The 21,986-nt window shown below is 40.5% G+C and overlaps 1 protein-coding gene across 1 annotated transcript; it reads right to left on the bottom strand.

Moving 5' to 3' along the window:
- Nucleotides 1-11: 11 nt before the first annotated feature.
- On the bottom strand, nt 12-21,912 carry nxn (nucleoredoxin). The gene is made up of 8 exons (XM_085916886.1): nt 21,205-21,912; nt 7,139-7,256; nt 4,591-4,724; nt 4,023-4,123; nt 3,843-3,949; nt 2,485-2,664; nt 1,413-1,537; nt 12-524 (listed from the first exon to the last, which is right to left on the bottom strand). The coding sequence occupies exons 1-8, from the start codon at nt 21,511-21,513 to the stop codon at nt 342-344; spliced, it is 1,257 nt and encodes a 418-aa protein (XP_085773012.1). The 5' UTR covers nt 21,514-21,912; the 3' UTR covers nt 12-341.
- Between the last annotated feature and the right edge of the window lie 74 nt (nt 21,913-21,986).

Below are 21,986 nucleotides of genomic sequence, written 5' to 3'. Positions count from 1 at the left end.
TGCACAACAGAAACAAAAAATGCAATCACTTTATTCTTTTTTTTTTGTTTTTTGTTTTCAATGCTCCATGGTGCAGATGTGAGAAAGATGTCAGTGACAAGTAGGTCCGCTGGGCTTCGCTAGAATCCAGAAATGGTATTTATTAATGTCATAATGTGGAAAAACAAAAGAATATTGATATATATTAACTGTAGGGGCTATAGAGTCAATGCAAGGCACCACGGGAGACAGAGAGAGTAAAAAAAAAAAAGTTAAACTAGTAAAAACTGAATGATGACGCAGGAGTGCATTAATGATGATTGTGAAGAGTCCCGTTCTTGTCCATATTTGGACTTCCTGTCTCAGATGGGATCGGGTTTGAGCTTGTCTGCCAGGAAGTCGTCGACAAACTGCTCCACCACGTCCGGCGTGATTTCCTCCACATCGCGCACGTACTTGGCTCGCGCTGACATGTCCAGGATAGTGAGCAGCGGTGCAGCCTCTGGCAGATTGGTGTAATCACGCAGGGAGTCGCTCATGTCATCCTGCAGAGACAATAAAGTTATTTAAGCGCCAGCAATGATCTGCCATTAGTCTCCTTCAAAGAAAAGTACAGTGTCAGGGTGTTATGACCCTTTGAAAGTCAACCCCAAACTTTTCTTGACAATAATATGTTGTATGTGCCCCCCACTAGTCTAAACAGGGCATTCTGATTAATATTGAGAATGTGGCACTCGTTTCTAGCCATCAGGTTCGGCGCTGCCTGAAAATGACATCAAATTTGGGGCATGGTATCAGATCACGGCTCAGCTTCAGAAGACTTCAGAAAACAAGCAGCGGGGGTAAAGACAGGAAATGAACTTGAAGGCTTTGTGGATGTAAAATATCTGATTTGGCATATGCTTTTGGCTCATAAAAGCAGGACATTTAAATCTCGACGGACTGCAGACAGATCCACCCTCCCCTTCCTGGATTATTTCTATCGCAAGATGGAGATCATTACTATGGAAGGGAGGATCTTATTGCAGTAACTTTATGACACTTCGACACTGTGGGTGGGATTGTGAAAATTGCATTCTGCCACATTGCAATGATAATTTGAATTTAATGAATTCTTCGAGCCTACTTTTTTTTTGGATGGAATTCTTTCTCATCACTTTATTTCTCCAGTGCACAGCGGCGGTTATCAGACATTCAATTCTGAGTTCTAAAGGCTGAAACTCGAAGGTGGAGGTGGGGAATTCCTTCAAAGCAAACGATCTGAAGAAGTTTTTTGTTTTTTTACCCAGTCAGTTTATAGAGTGAAATACAAAGTGTAAACTACAAATGACCTACCACTGCTCTCATATTTACTTGAGCCAATCTTGATCTTTTGCAATTGTGCGCTAAATACCATTCAGACCATTATTGAAGGGACGTTTTCTTTTCCTCACCTCTCCGGCCACAAAGAAGAGCAGCGGCGTCTCCTCCTCCTTTGCTTTATACTTAGTCATCAGCTTCTCAGCGATGGGCCGGATTAGTTCCTTGGCCGGCTCCAGCTCGCCCTCCTCCTCTGCGTCTGAAGAGAACAACAGATGGTCCACGTCTTGTTTTGCTATACGGTTTGACCTCGACGCACATCAGGGGGACGTTGAATTTAGCCAGTACCTGCAAAATACTCTGGCTTCTTCAAAAATTTAGAAGACATGTTGACTATATGTGCACACACACACGAGAAGGTTTCAGGAAGCCTTACTTGAAAACACACAGGAATGCGACCATTTTCATCAATGATGAACTTGACCTAGATTTGATGTGATTGCTACTAAATATGAACCACTCGTACTTGACAAGGAGCCTGCAAGGCATGAAAGTCACGTGGCGCTTTCATCCTTTTGCTTTAATCCTCTGTAACTTCAGAAATAGATAAATCGGTATTTCATTGAAATGTTCAACACTTGCATTCCATGTGTAATTCTAAATGTGAAGATTATGATGCTCTTGTAACATTAAACTATGAATATTCTTTTGTCACTCAAAGTATATGAAAACATTGAAAACTATGGAAAGAGCGCTTCAAAAATCCTCAAGTATAATTGTTTTACAATCCATCCTGCTCTTTGCATGACATTTGTCCTAAAAAAAAAAAAAAAAACCAAGCTGGTAAAGAACGCTGGAAACGTCAGCCCTTGGTATTTTGGTCCATGTGATCTTATTGGAAGATGTATTCTAATTGAATGTAATCAGCCAGAGAAGGTAAGCAAAAAAAAGTAGCAAAAAACAATGAAGGGTCAAGGGTCAATATACTATTCTACTCTAATTTAAAGGTGTAGACTCAAAAAGTCTCAAGACGCTAAGTCTGGAAATCTGCCATTTTGCTTTAGAGCATCCAGCCATTGTAGGGATCCTTCAAACAGTTAGTAATTGTCCCAGAAATTTAGTTTGACTGCAAATAGGAAATGTGTATCCTAGACAGGTGGGCTGCATGAAAGATTGAACAAATATTTACAAGGGCTGCCGACTCACCCACAAAGAGGACGAGGCAGGGTCCCTCGTGAAGCTGAGCGGCGTTAGCCTCGCTGAGCTCCAGCACGGGGCGAGGGTGCCACGGGAACAGTCGGCACTCGGGGTCGTTCAGTACCTCCACGCGGCCCTGTCGCGTGATCACGTGACCCTCGGTGTCTAACAGGATCAGGGTGGGGATACCTGGGGAGCCATAAAGTGCGTTAAAAGAGAACGGCGGATAATGGCTCATTTTCTTGACGCCATACTTGTTGCGCTAATGTTACGTAAACATCTATTGAAGTGCAAAGAACACCATTTTTTAGATTGTGCAGTCTAAAATGAGTCTTTATGTCATTCAAGACGACAAACATCAAGTGTATTTTGGATCCATCCATTTTATTATATTACTCTCCTTTTTGTAGTAGAGCCTGGACTGATCCAAATATAAAAAAAAAAAAAAAGTCACGGCGTTAAAGAAAGCGGACTCCCTGCACGGATTGTTCCCCGTAGCGCTGCTTGTGATTTCTGTGATCACAATCTGTCAGCTTTATCAGAAACAGCCGGGATGCAGGAGCACAGCCGGAGCAAGCGTCACAGTTCATCCTCTCTGCTCATGTGGACTGAAGGAAGGCCAGGGTGGGTTGGGGGGGGGGGGGTGCAGTGTTGACATCTCTGTGCATTCCTCACATGCTTTGCAGGAAAAAGTCACAAACCCCCTCAACCCACCCCCCTTCCCCTCACTTATTCCAGGCAGGGAATGAAGACGAGCGAGACGTGTAGAAGCCCAAACATGATGACAGATCAAATCCAGGAGCTCATAAAAATTCTGAGCTGCAATGCGATTCTGACAAGAAGAAGTCTACCTTGAAAATGTAAGAGCGGATGCTATACCAGGGATGTCAAATTCATTTTCGTAGTCATAGTTTCCTGCGGAGGGCCATTACTACTGTCAACCTAAATAAATGTATAAACGCCTCATATTAATATATACAGGCTACACAACAAACTGTCAGAGGCTGTATATTATATAATATTTATAAACTGTATAATATTTTAAAAAGATTAATGCTAACAAAAATTGCTAGCGATATCTTTATTTTTTTTTAAAAAGGGAAGACCATTTGTTTATTTAGTATTGACAAATGTAGCATTTTGTTTTCACGCGCCACATAAAATGATGTGACGGGCCGTATCTGGCCCCCGGGCCTTGGCTTTGACACCTGTGCTATTGTAGATTGGGTTTTTTCCCAAGAGTGCTTTACTTCTAAACTTTGTCATGTAACCCAAAGAGAAAATGAAATCAAATCACAAAAGAAGTTGGGGTACTAGTGACCCAAGGTTGAACTGGGTTTCCATACTGTGCTTGTTGAGGTGTTTACCTTGAATCCCAAACAGTCTGTTGAGCCGCGAGCGCCGAGCCTCGTCTGAATACGGCACTGCCAACCAGGGCATTTCGCTGAAGTACTGCTGGAAAGACTCCTCAGACCTACGGGAAGGATAAATTATGAGTGTGTCTCAATAAATGGACACCATATAGTCGTGGTATAAAGGTACCTCACCTGTCAGCGCTGACAAATACAATCTCAAACTTCTGACCCGATTCTTTGACTGTTCGATACGACTCCACCAACACTCGTGTTAAACTGCGGCATGGTGGACACTAAAAGATATCAAACAAATAGACTTTATATTTCATAGTCATGGAGTAATTAATATTTTCTTCTTCAAAAAAAAAATATTTTTTTAAACAGTAAAGTGTTGTGCAAAGAGGAGTAAAGAAAATTCACTTATTTTCAATCATTAATAAATAATAAATTTGATCATTTTACTCCTCGTTTTTTTTTTTTTTTCTTCACAGTTATGGACTTATATCCTCAACCAATCTACAACCGTTGCCAAATCTTGCAATTACACTTTTTCACCACTTGGAGGTGCTTTACGGTATATGACAGAACTGCCTTATCTTAGTGTCATGTGGGATTGTGGTTTGGATGAGTCAATCCTTCATTAGAGTCTTTCTGGTTCTGGCAGATTCAGGGCCAATTGGGCCCAGAGCCTCCCCACCAGTGTTGGGATTCAAGTAGAAATGCTTTATAGTTTAAAATAAAAAAAATAAAAAAAAGTTACCCAGTGTGCCGAGAAGTAGACCCCGACGTAGTGCCCCTCCAAGCAAGCACTGTCGATGGACTGCCTGTTGCTCCTGAGCAGAGGACCCGCCACCACCTCTGCAAACGGCTTGGGCCCCCAGGGGAACTCCAAGCCTGTAAAGAGAGACAGGGGACGACATTCTTTATAAGGCAGAGCAGGTTTCAAAGCATCAATGAAATCAACTGCACATTTAGAAATTGACCAATACTTAGAATTCCAAGGAATTTAAGAATGAGCAATTTCGATTTGGAAAGTGGGAGGCATTTCTAAACAAGAGCAGATTCCCTGATCAGTTCAAACAGTTGTACGTCGATGGATTGACTCTGTGGGAATCGAAAAATGAGAATTGCAAATTTCCACACTGTGGGAAAAGTCTTTTGGAACCATTCAAGTTATTTGAATGTGTCAGCACTTCACCAAGGTCTGGAAAGTACTAAACATTTTAAGATTACTCACTGGATGAAGACAAAACATTCACGTCTATTGAGAGTCTTTGAAGATTAACAACAAACATGTTTCCATAACCATCAAAAACAATTTTCTGACTTTGAAGAGGCTACCGCACATTGTGATAATATCTGTTTGGATGTTTTGATGAGTTTAACATGAATGTTGTTGAAATATTGAGAAGAACAGATTCTAAAATCCAAATTTCATTTGTGTTTTCTATCTGTCTCGTCTAATTATGATCGCAATCAAACAAATCTCAGGTTCAAGTAAGTCTAAACAACTCCATCAAATTGGATCTAGATAGGTCAAATCATGTGAGGCAGTTCATCTCCTCCTTTCCAGTTCTGGCTCATTCTTTCACTTCCTTTTCATGGCATCTTCATTGTTAGCCTCAGGCACCAGAAAGTGGAGTTCTACAGGGAGGGCGGGGGTGGGTGGAGGTAATCCTTAATAAAGGCCTGTATGGCCGCTTCATAATGGCGTCTTTATGAGCGGGCCTTCATTAGGCAGGAATGACGTGTCTGCAGCGTAACAGCCGCTCATTGTGGTCCTGAAGCTAAAAGGCCACTTTCACACTCTCCATCTTTCACACTGGCAGCAGCCACTCCAGTCAGCCTTTTCATCCGTACGGAGAATGTTCGCCACCGTCATTCCTACAGCCATCACTTTGAATAAACGTGGAGCCAGCTCATGATGATAAACAGTGAAAACACCAAGAATTGTCTCTCTAGTTTAATCCTTCTAATGAAAAGGAGAAACAGTGCAGACGCAAAGGAACGCAGCGTATAAGATCTTCTGAATTGCGCAACAACTACTGTCACACATTTACGACACATTAGCTTCTTTGTGGTGATCCACATACAATTATTTACTGGGAAACACCAAAAAGTTGTTTTTGTATTTTATTCCTTGCCAGAAAAAGGGGAGATTGTACAGAGAATATATGACTAGGTTTTTTGATGAACTCACCAGCTACTTTTGCTCTTTACTGATGTACTATTATTATCCAATCATGCCTGGTTGTCTCATTTTTCACTAATTCTGGTTTTCATTATTTGTTATTAGATTCTTTTTCTTAATCTGTTGCTATTTATGTTTTGTAAATAAATGATGTGTTTGTAGCTATTGTATATTATTTGTTGACATGTTTATTTGGCAAATGTATCAGTGTAGTATATTCTTTTGGGGGAAAATAAAATGATGAATTAATAAGTACATTTGAAATAAATGTGAAAAAAATCCTGCTGTGACCACATTAAAAAAAATAAAATAAAAAAAGGAAAACCATCCCCAGAAACTAGAAAAATAATACATACTTAATATGTTAAAAACTGTACTAATGAATTATATGTGTCTGTACTATCGCTAGAGATTTATGTCCTCCCCACCGCCAACTCGTTTACAAGCGCAGTTAATGAATCATGCAAATAGCACCGCAGGCTTGTTCTGGCTTTCATTAGCAGAGACAGTAAAAGCTGTCAAAAAGAAAAGTAATCCACTCTGGATGTCCACTGTGTCGCCTTTAGCATGCAATTCTCTCACATGACTAATCGTTTTTTAATGCACCACTACAGCCACGAAGGCATGGAAATTCATGGAAATGTTATGCTAATCTTAATACTTGACGGTAGCGTGCTACACAAAAGCCTGAAAAAGAGGGACAAAAATTAAACCTTGAGAAATGATCAGAGAAAGAGAAAAAGCACGACTGGCTTGTACGTTACAGAATCGTGAAAACGAAGCATAGTTTCATAGTGTGACAAAAGACAGAAAAAAGCAGCAGTGTGAGCAGAGTGAGGAGTGACAGCAGAGTGTGACGCATAAGCCTGAAAGAGAAGCACAGAGAAGTAACAAAAAAAAAGAATGTGCTAAACTTAAGCCAAAAAAGAAAGCGGGGAATGAGACGATGCAAGTTACGGGATGTAAAAAAAAAAAAAGCTGAACAAAAAGCACAAACTTGAAGTGTCCCCAAAATAATCTCAAAAATGAAGCTCACTTGAGAGCAACATGGGGAGCAGCTTACAACACAAACATCAGGAAAAGCAACAGACTGAAAAGTGCTATCACGTAGGCTCACCTTTGGGATCGTCCCTGACCACCAGCAGACCGTTCCGACAGACCACCTTCCCCGTGTTTGCGTCCACGAACACCAGTGACGGGATGCTGGTCACCTTGTACTTGTTCCACAGTTTCATCTGCAAACACACCAAAGGGGGAAAAAAAATACTGAATTTAGTCTTCCATTTTTCAACACACAGCTCAGCGTTTTCTGCCCCTCAAACCATTCGGACATAAGACAGAGAGCACAGACGATAGATAGCTCTCAGAGTGAGAGTCCCTCGAGGAGATGATAAGCGAGAACAATCACACGCCGTATTGATCCACTGCCACCTCCACAAGCATCATTTCATTGGATGCTATTACAACCAAAGCAATAAATACAGCATCACGTCTCCAAAGGAAACAAAGCATCGATTCTAAAAAAACAAAAAAAACAATGACAGCTGGATGAAATATACTTTTGTCATCTACAAAATGTCACTTCACTTATAAAAATGACTGGCCATAGAGACTGTTAATACAAAATTTGCAAACATAAGAGTATACATAAAGTTGATGATCATTTGACACTTAAGGTATTTCCCATGTATTTTTGTGAAACAGGTAATAAATGAATCTATTCTGTATGATAACAAATAATCTGATTTGTTGAACATAAATGTTTTGGTTTTGCAGGCTAGGCTTTCTCTAAAATGACAATTAATATGAAACTCAGTTTATCTGTACTTCAATTCTAGATGTTAATTTAGTGGTAGTCAAGACTGTAACGTTCAATTTTTAAGTGTTACAAATGTAATCTTTTTGATTTGAAAATTGCATACTACCACACTTTGATGTCAATTGGATTTTGATTTATTGTTCAGCTCCAATGTATAGCCCCACTTTTACTGACCCCCTTAAAGAGGCCGGACCCAAAAATGGCTCGTCACGGTTACAAAAGGGAGGATCCGCCCGCCACCTCTTCTGCTAGCGTGTGCTACCACTTCAGATCCTAGCGGTTGGCCTCCCCAGGGACAGATACAATGGTTAACCTTTTGGAACTCCATCTCATCACATTCTTCACTTGTCATCTTCTGGAAGCATGCCGTCGATACGAGCGCTATCATGCAAGGGGATTTCCCCACATCTTTTATTAATCCGCTCATTTGACTGGGCGGGAAAGCGGCGATTGCATTTTTTCAATGATGATGACTCCCCTCTTCCCCCCCCCTCCCATCCCCTGTCTCGCCACCTTTACCATTGCTCCTGTTGCCACGGCAACCCCCTCTACCCCTCAGTGCCAAAAGAGCGTGTATTGTGTGCGCTCCCCCCCGCTTAATAATTCAGTGATAAATTAATGGTTTTGTGATGGGAAACAGGTGCTAGAATGTCAGGGTGCTTGGGGGGGGAAAAAAAAAAATGGAGTTGCACCACCTCCGTGCAGCCTTGTGCACGGGCACAAAAGCAACCTGATTGAATAGAGGTGCTAAACTTTGCTTTTGTATGGAGACCACTTTTAATGGAGTAAAAAAAAAAAAAAAGGGCAAGGGGGGGGGGGGGGGGGAATAAAGGAGTACAAAAGCTCTCAGCGGCTATGTGCTGCCTTGTGAGGCAACCGGCAGTCACAATGGCAGCGGGTTTAATATTCTTTGCGCTTATCTGCTCTTTGTTCCTCAGTTTGATCACAAAGAGCATGAAAAGGGTTACACGCACAGTAATGTGGAAACTATTTGAAACGGACCATCGAGCCAGTGGGGAGGGTGGAGGTGCGCGGGACCGAGGGGGCTCTGTGAGAAGTAAGGTTGGAAGATAGCGTTTGAGCCGGTTTGGGGGTTTCGATAGATATGTTTTCTCCAGGCCGATATTGATTATAGTCGATACTCGCAGATGTGTCGGTGAGCAGATTTTGCGTTTGTCCACAATACGATAAAGCACAAAAAAACACAATAAAGTTCTACTCTGGACCAGCTGAAACTGACCCACGGTTTGAGTTTTTGTCTGGACCAGCTGGACGCTCTCCATGTATTACTTCAGAGCCGAGTCTGGTGGGCCAACTCGTGGCTTGGAAAGCCAGGTGCATTCTTTGTCTGCCGGCAGTAACACGAGCAGATAACACGTAAAAAGGCTGAAAAGAAAAGCAGTTGGCGTAAAAACCTAATGTGGCCTCGTTTATGCCTTCGTGACAATTTAATAATCGCACAAAAAACACATTAATGAGCTTCATTTGCACGGTTTGCCGCTCAATTAGGCGCAGTCAGCATTCATTTCAGGCACACGCACGTATATACACACACACACGCACACTTACACACACACACATACATAGAGAGACACACACACACACACACACACACACACGGGAGACTCCACAAGAAGAGGGTGGGGGTGGGTTGGAAAGCTTCCATGCCGTGACCTCCATTTGACCCTGAATCTTAAGCCCCCCAGTTCCTCCTCCTCCTCCTCCTCGCATGCTCTCGACATCACAACACATGAATATTGATGTCACTTTAAAAGGCGAACATTTCACACTCTTTTAGCAGCCTTTTGAGCCATCATTTGAAAAATAAATTTACAGTTGCAACGATTGATGGAAACATTGAATTATGCTGCTAGCTTGGAGGGTTTCAAAACTTTGAAAGGCTTTGTTTTAAACTCAGAATTTCAAATTATGGTTATGGTTTGAAATTAGGGGTTTAAACTTGTCTTGAGGTTTCATATTGCACATTTACAGTTTCAGAGAATTTCAGTTTCATTTAGGCTTTCAAATTAGGGTTTAAAGTCAGGGTTACGGGTTCGTATCAAATGAGGATTAAGAGTTCAAGTCACTGTGATCTTGTCAAATTGAGAAATCAAGACAAAATTGGGGGGGGGTTGAAATTGGGTTTCAAGACAGGACTGAGGTTTGAATTTTAAATTAAGCTTCAAGTTAGGAATTCAGGCTATGTTATGGTTTCTAACAAGGACTGGGATTCGAAAACAGGGTTAGACTTTTCAAGCAATGATTAAATTTACAAATCAGGGTTTCAAGCCAGTGTTAAACAAAGCATATTTTCCACAAACAGCTGCAACATTATGAAATGGACGTCATATCGGTAACCCACTTTTTGTCCTCTTCCCATAATGGACCTCGCCTCATAAATCACAGTGACACAGTTCTCTGCTTGTCATAAAAAAAAAAGAGCACACAGAGAGCTCCAAGGCTTAGTGTGTCAAACCTGCATTCAAACCTACTTTATTTATAGGCATGGCACATTGTTTTGCTTTTCCATTCACAATGCAATCCTTTTGTTAGGGCCAGGATGTTAGCCGTGTGGGCATTACCAGGGCCCAGTGACATCACAAGTGACATGTTATGCCCGCTCGTTCAGCCCTTTCCTCCCCTCACATCTGTTTGCCTCCTGCATGCCTGTTTCCACGTTCAGCCCACCTCATGCAGGCATCGCCTTCCAAAGACTCGATGAAGAGAAATATAACCCTCAAGTCTGGCTTCAATAGTGTTTCAAACAAGGATTAAGGGTTCAAGTTAGAATTTTAATCTTGGGTTAGGGTTCCAAATTAGGGGTTAGTTTCTGACAGGCGGCACACGCTAGAATGGAAGTTGTCAATGTGATGATGGATACTGTGCTACATGCACATGAAAGGATTTCCTTCACTTACAATGTACAAGAGTAATTGGGCTCCATGAAGGAAAATACAATCCATGCTTTTACTCTCGCTAAGGAGGCTTGCATGTGCTTCATTCAAAACCCTTTTTTCCAAGATTATGGGCAAAAGATTTTTGTTCAGTCCATTCATGTGTGTGTGTGTTATTTTTACACATTTTTCACCAATATGAAACATCAAAAAACGGCCTGCTCTCTTTGACAATGCAATATTAATAACTAAACAAACGTTGAATGAAATGTGATGGTTTTGGAATTCTGCTTGAGTCTACAATGTTGGGTCAAAACCTCCTGTCACAATTGTTTCATAAAACTTGACTCCTGGTAAGGTGACATGGGTGGGTGTTATTTAATTATTATTTTATTTGTTTATAAATGACCAATCTTAAGTGTTGAAAAATGTTTTGCTCTCTTCGACAATACAATGTTAATGGTTGGTTTGGAAAGCACCTTACTTTTTCAGCATGTAGTCATAATTAAATGCAATAAAATAAAAAGGACCCTAGTGTCTCATCGGTGAAAAATAATTCATATTTTCCAGGCGAAGTGGTCAGGAAAAAAACAACAACTTTCCAAAGTAGGCAATAGCATTAAAGTGTGGAATGCTCTGCTTAAGAGGAAGTTAAGGAGGCCGACTGACCCAACGTGACTCGTGGTAGGTCACAAATGAGTGTCGTAAAACAACTGACAACAGAAAATTAAAAGAAAGGCATTGGTAAAAAAAAAAAAAAAAAAAGATAACCAACAAAGAAGAAATAAGAATAAACAATGACCATCGGAAGCATGTTTCCCTTTTTGTTTTTCTTGAGGGTGTCCACAAAGAGGACGTGCACGGTCTGTGGCAGCTCGGAATGTTCTGAGGCTTTACTCACTATAAATAACGAGGCACAAGTCAGACACACACACAAAAAAAAGCATTTGGACTCCCTGCATCAGTTCTCAAAGGACTTGTGCCACCAAGCAATGGCCCCCGATTAGCATCATGTATGATGATAACTTTTTATACTTCACTAATCATGTATTGTTGCTCAAACCACTTCACAGTTGGGTTCATCATCTCAATTCTTTCCGTTTACAAATGCATATGTATGGTAAGCGCTTCAAATGTCTTATTTCACAATAGACACAGTTAGACTTTAGGTCACAGTATTATTTGTCCTTCAACACTACTTTTTTTAATAATTGTAATTTTTTTTTTTTTTTACTTAAGTCCATTAGTCATCGCTAAAAGCAGGCTGCTAAGAATAACAAGCAAATGGTTACTCTCCATGTGTTTTATAACATTCATATATCGACTTTATGGACACATTCATGGCGCTGCTCCATATTTCCGTGTCAATTCGAAATGAAGAGTGATTTATTTTTTGGAAAAATAGTGACACAATTCGGCGGCAAGGATGCAGTCCTGGCCCTAAAGACATTATGCGGGTAATCAATCTGCCACATAGTAAGCCTTCATCCCTCAGGGCCGAGATAGACATCAGCCTGCTTTTTATCCATCGGGCCCAACCAGCGAGGAATGTGTGGTGCTGAACAATAGCCAGTCACACTGCCTCTGAATAATTCCTGTCGTACGAATGGAAAGTGAAGGCAAGGGCCGTGAAGTCCTGTTTGTCCCAATGTGGAAAATTGGATTGTGCTTGCAAAAATGTGACCCACTTTTTCTTACTCCATACAAAGAAGGAAGTACATCCATGGGGTTGGCTCATTTGATCAAAGATTCTTCAACACGCCATGACCTGCTCAGAAGTTGGTTTTAATCATGCATGTTGTTATTCACGATGATGTCTATATTCGACACAGTACATTAATCAAAGTCCTGTGCACCCAAAAAGTTCTTCTTGCTACAAAATGTACAGAAGGTACCATAGTCCTATCAATTAACACAGTAGTAAAACCATATAATAATTACAGTGAGTAAAAAGACTTGGATGAATGGACAACAATGTTACATTTTCCCAGGAAACAATTGTAAGTATGTTTGTGATTGCCAGGCGGCTCCATGTTTAGTACAAGTGTGTTGGTCCAAAGATCTAGTGTAGTGCATTCCATGTTTCTGCTCTATATAAACTCTCCTCAAGCAGCCTGCGGCTCACTTAGGCTATTTAATTTTTTTTGTACTTCAGTAAACAATTGAAGCAACATTGATCATGAGGCAGCCCGGTTTGGTCTGCAGTGTTAGTCAAAGGACTGTGTTCTGAATCATGGACGAGAATTTTTGTAATCAAAATGAGACGGCTTGATGTTGGGTTTGAGGTTAGACGAGCCAGTACACTGATCACCATGTGCGCTCTACGCAATCTCTCCTTAGCCAGCATGCGGTTTATTAAGGTTATTTTTTTGGTACTCCCTGTTTGAATTAAGTTTAAACAATTGCATGTTTGTGATCATGAGATAGCAGCGTCAGCCAAACGGCCTTGTGTACTGCATACCTTCCATTTCTTGTGAAAAATAAAAGAAAATAGAAAACTTGTGGTGTTTCCTGCTAAAAAAACAAAAAAGGTAAAAAGATGATACCAGTATTGAATTCTGTACATGCTAGCATGACAAACATGAGTTGAATTGTCGGTTACGACTTCTCCAATGAGACATTCCGTTGCCATAGCAACATGACTGTAAACAAAGTTGTTCCTCTCCAGTCTATTGTGCTCTTGCTGTAGCCTGCTCGCAGTCATGGTGTTCCAGTGACATTATACAAACGTAGTGGCCAGATGCATAGCGAATCTAATTGGTGGCTGTTCCACACTAACAGGATTGACCGCTGCCAGCAGACTGCTGAGTGGCACTCGGTGTAATGCGTACAAGCAGGAACAAGGTTTTTTTTTTTTTTGCCGGAATACACGTCTTGCCGGGTAGAAAGAACAGAGCCAAACAAGACAACCGTATGTTGGGGTTTGTCGGACATAAAGTCCACCAGAAGGGATCGTCAAGTTAACAATTGCATTTTTATCTTTACTTCTTAATCCAGGGATCTTCAAACATTTTCTTGCAAGGGCTGTATATGGGATTTTTTTAAAAATTTATTTGACAATGAACATTTCTGTAGATGCACCAGAATTAGCCAAGGGCTATAATTTAAAGAAAGCAAAAACATTCTTCACATTCTTCAACGTTGTTAAAATATGCAAGTCGAAATATTGTTGTTATATTAAATATTATATTTATTGTCACTGATTATCATTCTTGTTCATTACTATTCCTATTAAGAAAGATACAATCTTCAAGGTATAACAAGGTAGCTTGTGTCACACTTCTATTAAACGTCAAGCCAGAAATTGAAAAGAGAAAAGTGCTTAATGACAGAGATAACAGGATAATGAGCCTTGAGCTGCTTCTCGCACACATTATGATACGAGCCCAGATCGCAGCCTGCTCTGGTAAATTTCCACACTGAAGTCAATCTCTGCATTGATGCTCAATAAAGAGCCCCCACCTCTCCCCTGGGGGTCTTTCTTTCAGCATGGTGGGATCTTGATGAGGCGCTCCGGGAGAGCAGCATTCCGCAACAATGCGCTCACAGCCACACGAGCACACGAGCACACACTTCCTGCCAGACGTCACCTGGAAAAAGCACAAATGCTCATCTTGCTGCCACTTCCTCCTTTCCACTAATGATTAAACTCCCCCTAAGCACTGACTTGTTTCAAGTGGATTGCTACACCATGTTCTGCTCAGAATGAAGGAGAGCAGATGTACTGAAAGCAGAGCAAGAACAAAAAGCAGGGTCACCGCAGTCAAGCATTTATACCTCACGTGAGCTACAATTACCATTTAGCAGTTTCACTTTTGGTCATTCCATCATCTTGGTAGACCATCCAGGAATTTGATTTTGTTGTTGGACACAACATGAAACTTAGTATAACTGTGTCTATTGTGAGAACACTCACAAAAAAAACTCAAATTCTGTCATTTACAAAAGTCCTTCAAACACTGAGTTGATGTAAAGAATCTGATTGAACAACATTTTAACCTAGTCGAGTCAAAAGATGAATATTTGCGTTTTCGTCAGAGCACTGGTTCTGAGCTTGGAAGAAAATTCAAAAAATTTGATAATTAAAAATTGAGTCCTGAGAAATGAGTTTCACTTAACTACATCTCGTTTGACATGCATATCTGTTATGACCCACAAAGCTGGAAGTCAATCAACTGTGTCCATTTTAGGGTAGGTTTGGCCGTTTTTCTGGTGCCCTAGATATTTTATTTGCTAAATATTTGGAATGGCAGGCAGTTGGACAATACCAAATTGAGAGAAATTGAGTTTGACGACTCATCATTAAAACACAATTCTAACAAGTCAGCTCCACAAGGTCAGAGCTTGACCAAATGTTAAACTTACTGAATGAATTTGCTTCGGTTCTCATGGGTCACTGATGACAACACAGTGGAGCAATGGGGGTAAAGAGCGCTAAGTAAAAGACTGGTAGAATGAGGATTATGAGGGTCTTTTGTGGGACACTGACAAAAAGTTCAGGAGTGCTACTCAGTCTAAATGGAAACACAAACCAAAACACTACAAAAGCTAAAAATAAGTTCACTTCTAAACTGTTGGCAAGAGTCAAAACGAAGAAGATGGCGTTTTCCGCCGTCCGCGGACCAGGAACGCTAAAAACGATGCTGACTTCTTTTTGAGTATATTTCCTTTACTTTAGCCATTTACTACGACAAAAAACAACCGACGTTGGCGATGGTGTCCCTGCATTAAATGTGACATTTTTGTTTTGGTTCAAGTTAAAATGAATCGAAAAAAGTAATAACTTTCAGATGAGATGAATATTGGTCGAAATCAAGGTATAGTTTGAAGTTTGACATACAGGGACGGTCCATCTTTGCACTCAACACTTTTCCTGGGTCATCATCAGTGCAAACAACTGGGAAAATTCCAATTTCCAAGATGATCGCTCACAAAAACAAAAGGAGATTCCAAGAAATACACATTTGCGGAGAACTCAGAGCTTACTTTTAGAACTTGCTCTTACTTGCTTTTTGTTCTTTCGCCACCTCTGCCATGAGATGTGAATATGCCAGTGCATGACACAGAAAGCTGACCCACTTTGATAGTCCTGTCCTCTTTGTGTCACTAAGAGGAAGAAGAAGAAGAAACGACTCTGGGGGTTTGACAAATATTACGATGGTCTGTTCTGATTTCATCTGACATGGAAATTGTAAATGTTTTCAAATTCCAGGGAAAATCCCACTAAGTAGCTTTAATTTTGCCACCGCCCCCCCCCCAAAAAAAACCTCTCCAAGTCACGACTTTGAAATTCTTTGCACAGACAAAAGAGACAGCTGCATCCCAATGCCGTCGACTAACCGGGCATGCGGCAGCAATTATATCCAGCATCCGCTTCCAGCTGCCCGCCACACACACAAAAGATCAGGATGTTGCCTCTCGGTTGTCGGCTCGACTGTGTGCCACTGGCGTTAAAAACTGTGCCGGCCATCATTCGAAACACTTCACAAACAACAAATGTTAGCGTGTTTCCCTGCGGGATGTGTAAAGATAGAATCTTAGATATCAAATGTTCATTGTTACCAGTCCGTTGTTGTTATAAATGTGGAATGGTTACACAAAAGTAGTATAAAAGATCTCTGAGGGTTCCATTATTTAATCAGATCCCCTTGCAGGTAATTATCTGACAAGTCTTTAATATATCTCAGTCAGATGGAAGCTACAAAGCAACACAATTGATTATTTCAAATTTGGACTCAAAATCTGTATGAATAATGTTGAGCAAATTTTATTCAAGTCCTTCAATTAACTTTGAGCTATGTCCAGAAAGATTAAAACAATCATCTTAATCTGTGTTAAATCCTTTCACAAATCAAAAGTTAATCAATCCATTTGTTTGAATCCAATGTCTTTTTTTTGTCTTGACGCTGGTCCCATACAAACATACAAATGTAAATAAGATAGAGTTGTTTATGTATGGATTTAGATGGTGCGGACTAAGTAAATCTAAATAAACATCCTCAACATCAAAAATCGGATTACAGGATAAAAGACGCATGCATCTTTTTTCATCCATGCACTTCAGAGAACAAATACAAAAAGGTAAAATGCGACTTTTCTGCCTTTCAGTTCCGCCTGATTAAAAATATTGTGCTTGGTTTCATCGTCAAAAGCAACTCAAAATTCCCGTAATGGAAGAGAAAAAAAAAATGGAATAGCGGAGCTTGAAGATCAACTGACCAAATGTGTTTTGCAGACGTTTTGTGTTCAAGCCAGAAAGTTAGCATGGGCTAATATTTCAAGAAAAAGCAGAGTCTGCCGTTGTCTGATCTACTACCTCGGCACACACATGAGTGAACACACACTATATTTTGCTGGAATAACATCCTGCACTTTAAAGGCCACTGCCAAACGACCGTGTTTACCTTGGCTCCAAAGTCAAGCGTATAGAACTTTTGTTAAAAAACACAAAGTGTGCTACATGGTCCAATCTCTTATCTTTGGGAAATGACAACTTCATAAACATACGCCATCACTTTGCTCCACAGGAAGAACCTGTGAAAACATCTTGATGATGACATCGATGACGTCTTTCCTCTTCTGCACACCTGAAGCAACAAGGGGACGCGATGAAAACACCTTTTGGACAGAACTTGCTGAAGTGGGATTTTGCAATTGTCAGGTTTAACAGTATTGAGCTGTAAAAGTTAGAGATGGCAAAAGAAAATCCATTTAAGCATTTAAAACTCATTCACTACCACTGACGGCAACAGGAATGATATATGCTAAATGTATGAGCTAAGTCTTGAATGCACTTCTTGTAGTATATGAATTCTAACATGATGTAGACAGAAACTGTTTTTTTTTTTTTTTTAGCTGATATCGGACAAATATCAGATATCAATATCAGATCAGGACACTCCTAGCTCTGACTCTGCAGATAGGACAGCGACCTAGCAAAAAAAAGTCAGGACTAGGCTTGGATGGCCAGTGTGTAAAACATTTGCCTGACTTCACATATCAGATGGAATTAGGCCAACATTCCTCAAAAGAAACATTTTTTTATGCTTTCTCCTTGTTAATCCGCTTTATTCTTGCAGCAGGTCATGTGCACAAGAGCATTTGACTGTGAATAAATACACACACTCTGGATGAAGCTGCACTGCGGTCACCACAGAAGTTGTCATACTCATGAGAGTTGAAAAGCTCACCTGCTATTAACATAAGCAGGTGGCGAGTGATATCCAGGTGAGCTACTAAAATGAAAAAGGCCTTTGTGGATTTATTGTGTTCATTTCTATTGTGCAAGTTGTCGATTATAAGAAGTAATTGAGGTCATCAAAAGTTCATTCGTCCATTGATCATTCCAAATACTACTGTAATTTAGGAATCAACTGTGTGTGTGTGTTTCTTTGTTAGAAGCGCTGTCTCTAATTGGCCGTACGCTTGTGTGCGAGTCCTCAGAGGATGAGACCTCTGCTGCTCCTTACAACAGGCTTAAGCTGATGAAAGCCTTTCATGCAACATGGCCGCCACATCACCACGCCGTGTGAACAGATTGGGCGAGAAAAGACCAATCGAAGCGGCGATTAGCCCCCCGACAAGGCGGCTGAGAGCCACAGCAGGGGGTTGACTCCTTAGACTCGCCAGCCATTTACTCCACTTTTCAATAAAACATTTGAACAGAATTGTGACATTTGTGACAATCGTGAACTTGACATTTTTTTTGAATTCGTGGATTCCTGTTTATTTCTACCAATTATCATAAATAGCTGTATTGCATCCATCATATGACAAACCTTTGGTTATTTCTATTGTGCAAGGTTGGGGAGTTCTGATGAATGACTAGTTAGTGGCGTAATCACATTTATATTTAGTTCAGGCCATTCTGTTTTTTATTTTCCTAAATTCTAATGTCCCCACTGCCCGGTAGCAGTTCTGACAAAAAAGAGGCGAGAGGAGCCATCGCATTCATTGAATGACGCATAAACAAGCACACTTCTTCTAAGAGCATCTTCATTTGTTTCGCTCATGTACGGCCAACTCGGAGAATGGTGTGACTCATACACATTTATGTGAAAGATGTCCATTGGGGAAATTTGCATGAATCCATTTTGTTGTGACAAAAGTATCAGTTTATTTCGGAGAACACTGCGGCAGATGCTGCTGTATTACACTCCTTATAAAATAAAGGGAAAAAAAATTCAATAATGCATATGCAAATAGTTTTACTCTCCTCAAGGTGTGGGTGCAGTTATAAGAAAAATAATAACTGCGCTGAAGGCCATGATGAGGTTATCTTAAAATGGATTATTGGTTGCTTTTAATAACAAACATGAACTGCTTCAGCTGCTTCAACTGGGGCACTGCGGCCATGCTGCAGTGCAGTTGGCACTCCTTGAGCCTCCATGGTGGCACCATGGTGGTACCATGTGGGCCTCTGCTTGTGCCCCCACAATAGACGTCCGGCGGTCCGGACTTGAACAAGAACGCCTTTCTCTTACTGAATGAATGTCAGTCTGTGAAGGACATTTAAAAATGGCCAAAATGACACCTTCTTTAGACTAAAATGGTGGACTTTCTGTGTATTTTCACACATGGTTTCTTGAGACTTTTTTTTGTGATAGACATGCTTCACAAATTTCACGATTACAAGTTCCAGCTGATTTTTTTTCCACAAACATTTTTAAACCTGGTTTCAATTGATTGAGTGCACTAGTATGGTTTTCTTTACTGTATGTAAACATACTGAATGACTAATGTTTCCCGCAGTGGGAAGGCTTGAATGGATAACCCCAGATAACCTTTCGTGATGTGTATGTGGGGGGATAGTCAGGGCAGAGCCCACAGCAGGGAGAGAAGGTACTACAGTGTGAGATTCCAGAAGGGGGGTGCTGGGCGGTGGTGTAAACAATAGAAGATAAATTGCTGTGCTGGAGCTGAGCTGAAGAAAACAGAGTCTGGCAGGAGGCCTGAGGTGGTCACATGACCATTGGGTCAACAACAGCAACCGCTGACTGGCTCTGTTAATAGCACACACTTTATTTTATTACACTAACAGGGCCGCCAATATGGAGATCAAAATATATATATCTTCTCATAATATATATAATGGTGTTATCTTAAATGAAATATTTTATTATACTGACCACAAATAAAAATAACAAAATATAAATCATATTAGAAGAGTAAATTATTGATAAATAAGTTATTGTTTAATAATGTCATTTTAATTTACGAAATGTGTTTATATATATATATATATATATATATATATATATATATATATATATGTATATATAAAAATAAACCTATGCTGTGGAAATGTCGCATGTTTGAAATATTGCTGATCGTTGCATCTGAATACAACAAAAGGCAAAAAAGAAGAAAAGAAAAAAAAAAACGTACAACCAGCGATGCAGGCCTGCAGGACATTGCTTATGTCCAGCAGGAAACCGGCTACATCCTTCCACAATGGCTCTTCTGTTGATAACACAGATTTTTGCCACAAATTCAATAACAAGTCTGCACAATCGTGGTGGAGGTGCTGCTGCTTTCAAGCTGGACAACAAGAAAACAATGACTTAACAGCTTTGCAGTGTGATCCCCTACTTAATGTGGGACTCAAATAAAAACCATCAATGCATATTGAACTGTACAAAAAATAAAGAACAGCACAAAATCACACAGTTCCTACTAACACCTGACATATGAAAAGGGTCAGTTGATGTAGTTATTCGCTAAAAATTCTATAATAGTATTTGTATATCATGAAGTAAAGAATCCAAATAATTATTGTATTATTTAATTGGAAATTGCTTGAAGCTAAATAGTAACTTTTTCTGTACAGGCCTTATCATTTGTGCACGATGCTATGCTTTTTCTCCTCTATTGTTACAAAGCCAATTTAGTTTGTCGTTTATACATTTTTTTATTTACAATAGATTGTGGGCTAATTTAATTGTATTGTGCTTCTAGTCAGTGAAGAAAGTCGTAATCGTTGTTCTAACAATTATATTCCTCTTAAAAAAATACAAAATATGCAAGTCCAATAAGTACTAGGTGACAGTAACTAGAGTAGCCAACCAATAGATAATACATAATATCATTTCACCATAGAGAGAAAAAAAAGTGTTGATTTAAAAATGCACAATAATCAAATACATCAAATACTTTGTTTCAAATAATATTTAACCTTTGGACGTTTAAAATGATGATTTTAGCGCGTGAACCATCTCAGTATTGCAAGCGTGAAGGCATCATCATCATAAAAAACAATCATGTGTTGTTCATTACGTTGCATTATTGTCAATGTTGACTGTTGTATATAAAAAAAAAACACATTGCAGGCATGAATAAACAAATAAAGAGCCCCCAAGCTCCAAGTTTCGAATTGAACCGTACAAGTTTTCTATTTGATTAGATTGAGGGGAACCAGATTGTCTACATGCATATAAAAACGCCCATGCTTGGAAATGGACCACTTCTTACCTTTTTGTGTCTATCTTTAAATGGCAAGGCGGGCCAGGGCATCTCCTGCAAAAAGTCCTGCCACTGCTTCTGCTCCTGGTCGGACGAGACGAACACCACCTCCAGCTGGTCTCGGTGCTCCGAAGTCTGCTTGAAGCGGCCGTAGAAGTCACATAGGCTGCCGTTAAACTGCCGGCACGGCGCGTTCAGGCTGCAGCCAAAGAACAGGCCGAGCAGCGACACCCGTTCACCCAGCGCTTGCACGTCCACCTCGGCTTTCTCGCGGTTGACAAGCCGCTCCCCGAGCACGCTCAACAGAAGCTCCGACATCTCCGCTCCCTCGGCCCTCAAACCGCGTGCAGGTCGCTGATGAATCCCCCCCCCCCTACCGAGCTCCTCGCGGTCTGACGTGAGTTTTGCTTTTGGGGTGAGCTCCTCCGGCTCCCCCTGCGAGGCGTCGCGTGGTGTCTCCCCGCCCGTGAGTCTTCCTTCACGGGCACCGTGCACAGGAATGCGCCGCACTTAAATGTCTCGCTTATAGTGAGTTAAGGATCGATACCGATTGTCGATATACATAACCCTTCTCATATGTCAATACCCATGACTTAAAAGTAGCACTTGTAACACTGATTTCTGCGACCAAGTTTAGAACAAATATATTGGGCTATATTTTACATGGAAGAGCATTTGAAACAATGATCCTGGCTCAAAATGTTCATTTGGAACCTTAATTGTATCTAAACTTTCAGAATAAGACTGGTGGTATTGATCTATTGCATTTCAAAATTATATCAATACTTAGA

This window comes from Syngnathus leptorhynchus, chromosome 7 (assembly GCF_054491065.1).
Source record: "Syngnathus leptorhynchus isolate UIUO chromosome 7, UIUO_Slep, whole genome shotgun sequence".
Classification (NCBI taxonomy): Eukaryota; Metazoa; Chordata; class Actinopteri; order Syngnathiformes; family Syngnathidae; genus Syngnathus; species Syngnathus leptorhynchus.
Note: the sequence above shows the minus strand (reverse complement) of the source record. Positions and strands in the feature narration are given on the sequence as shown.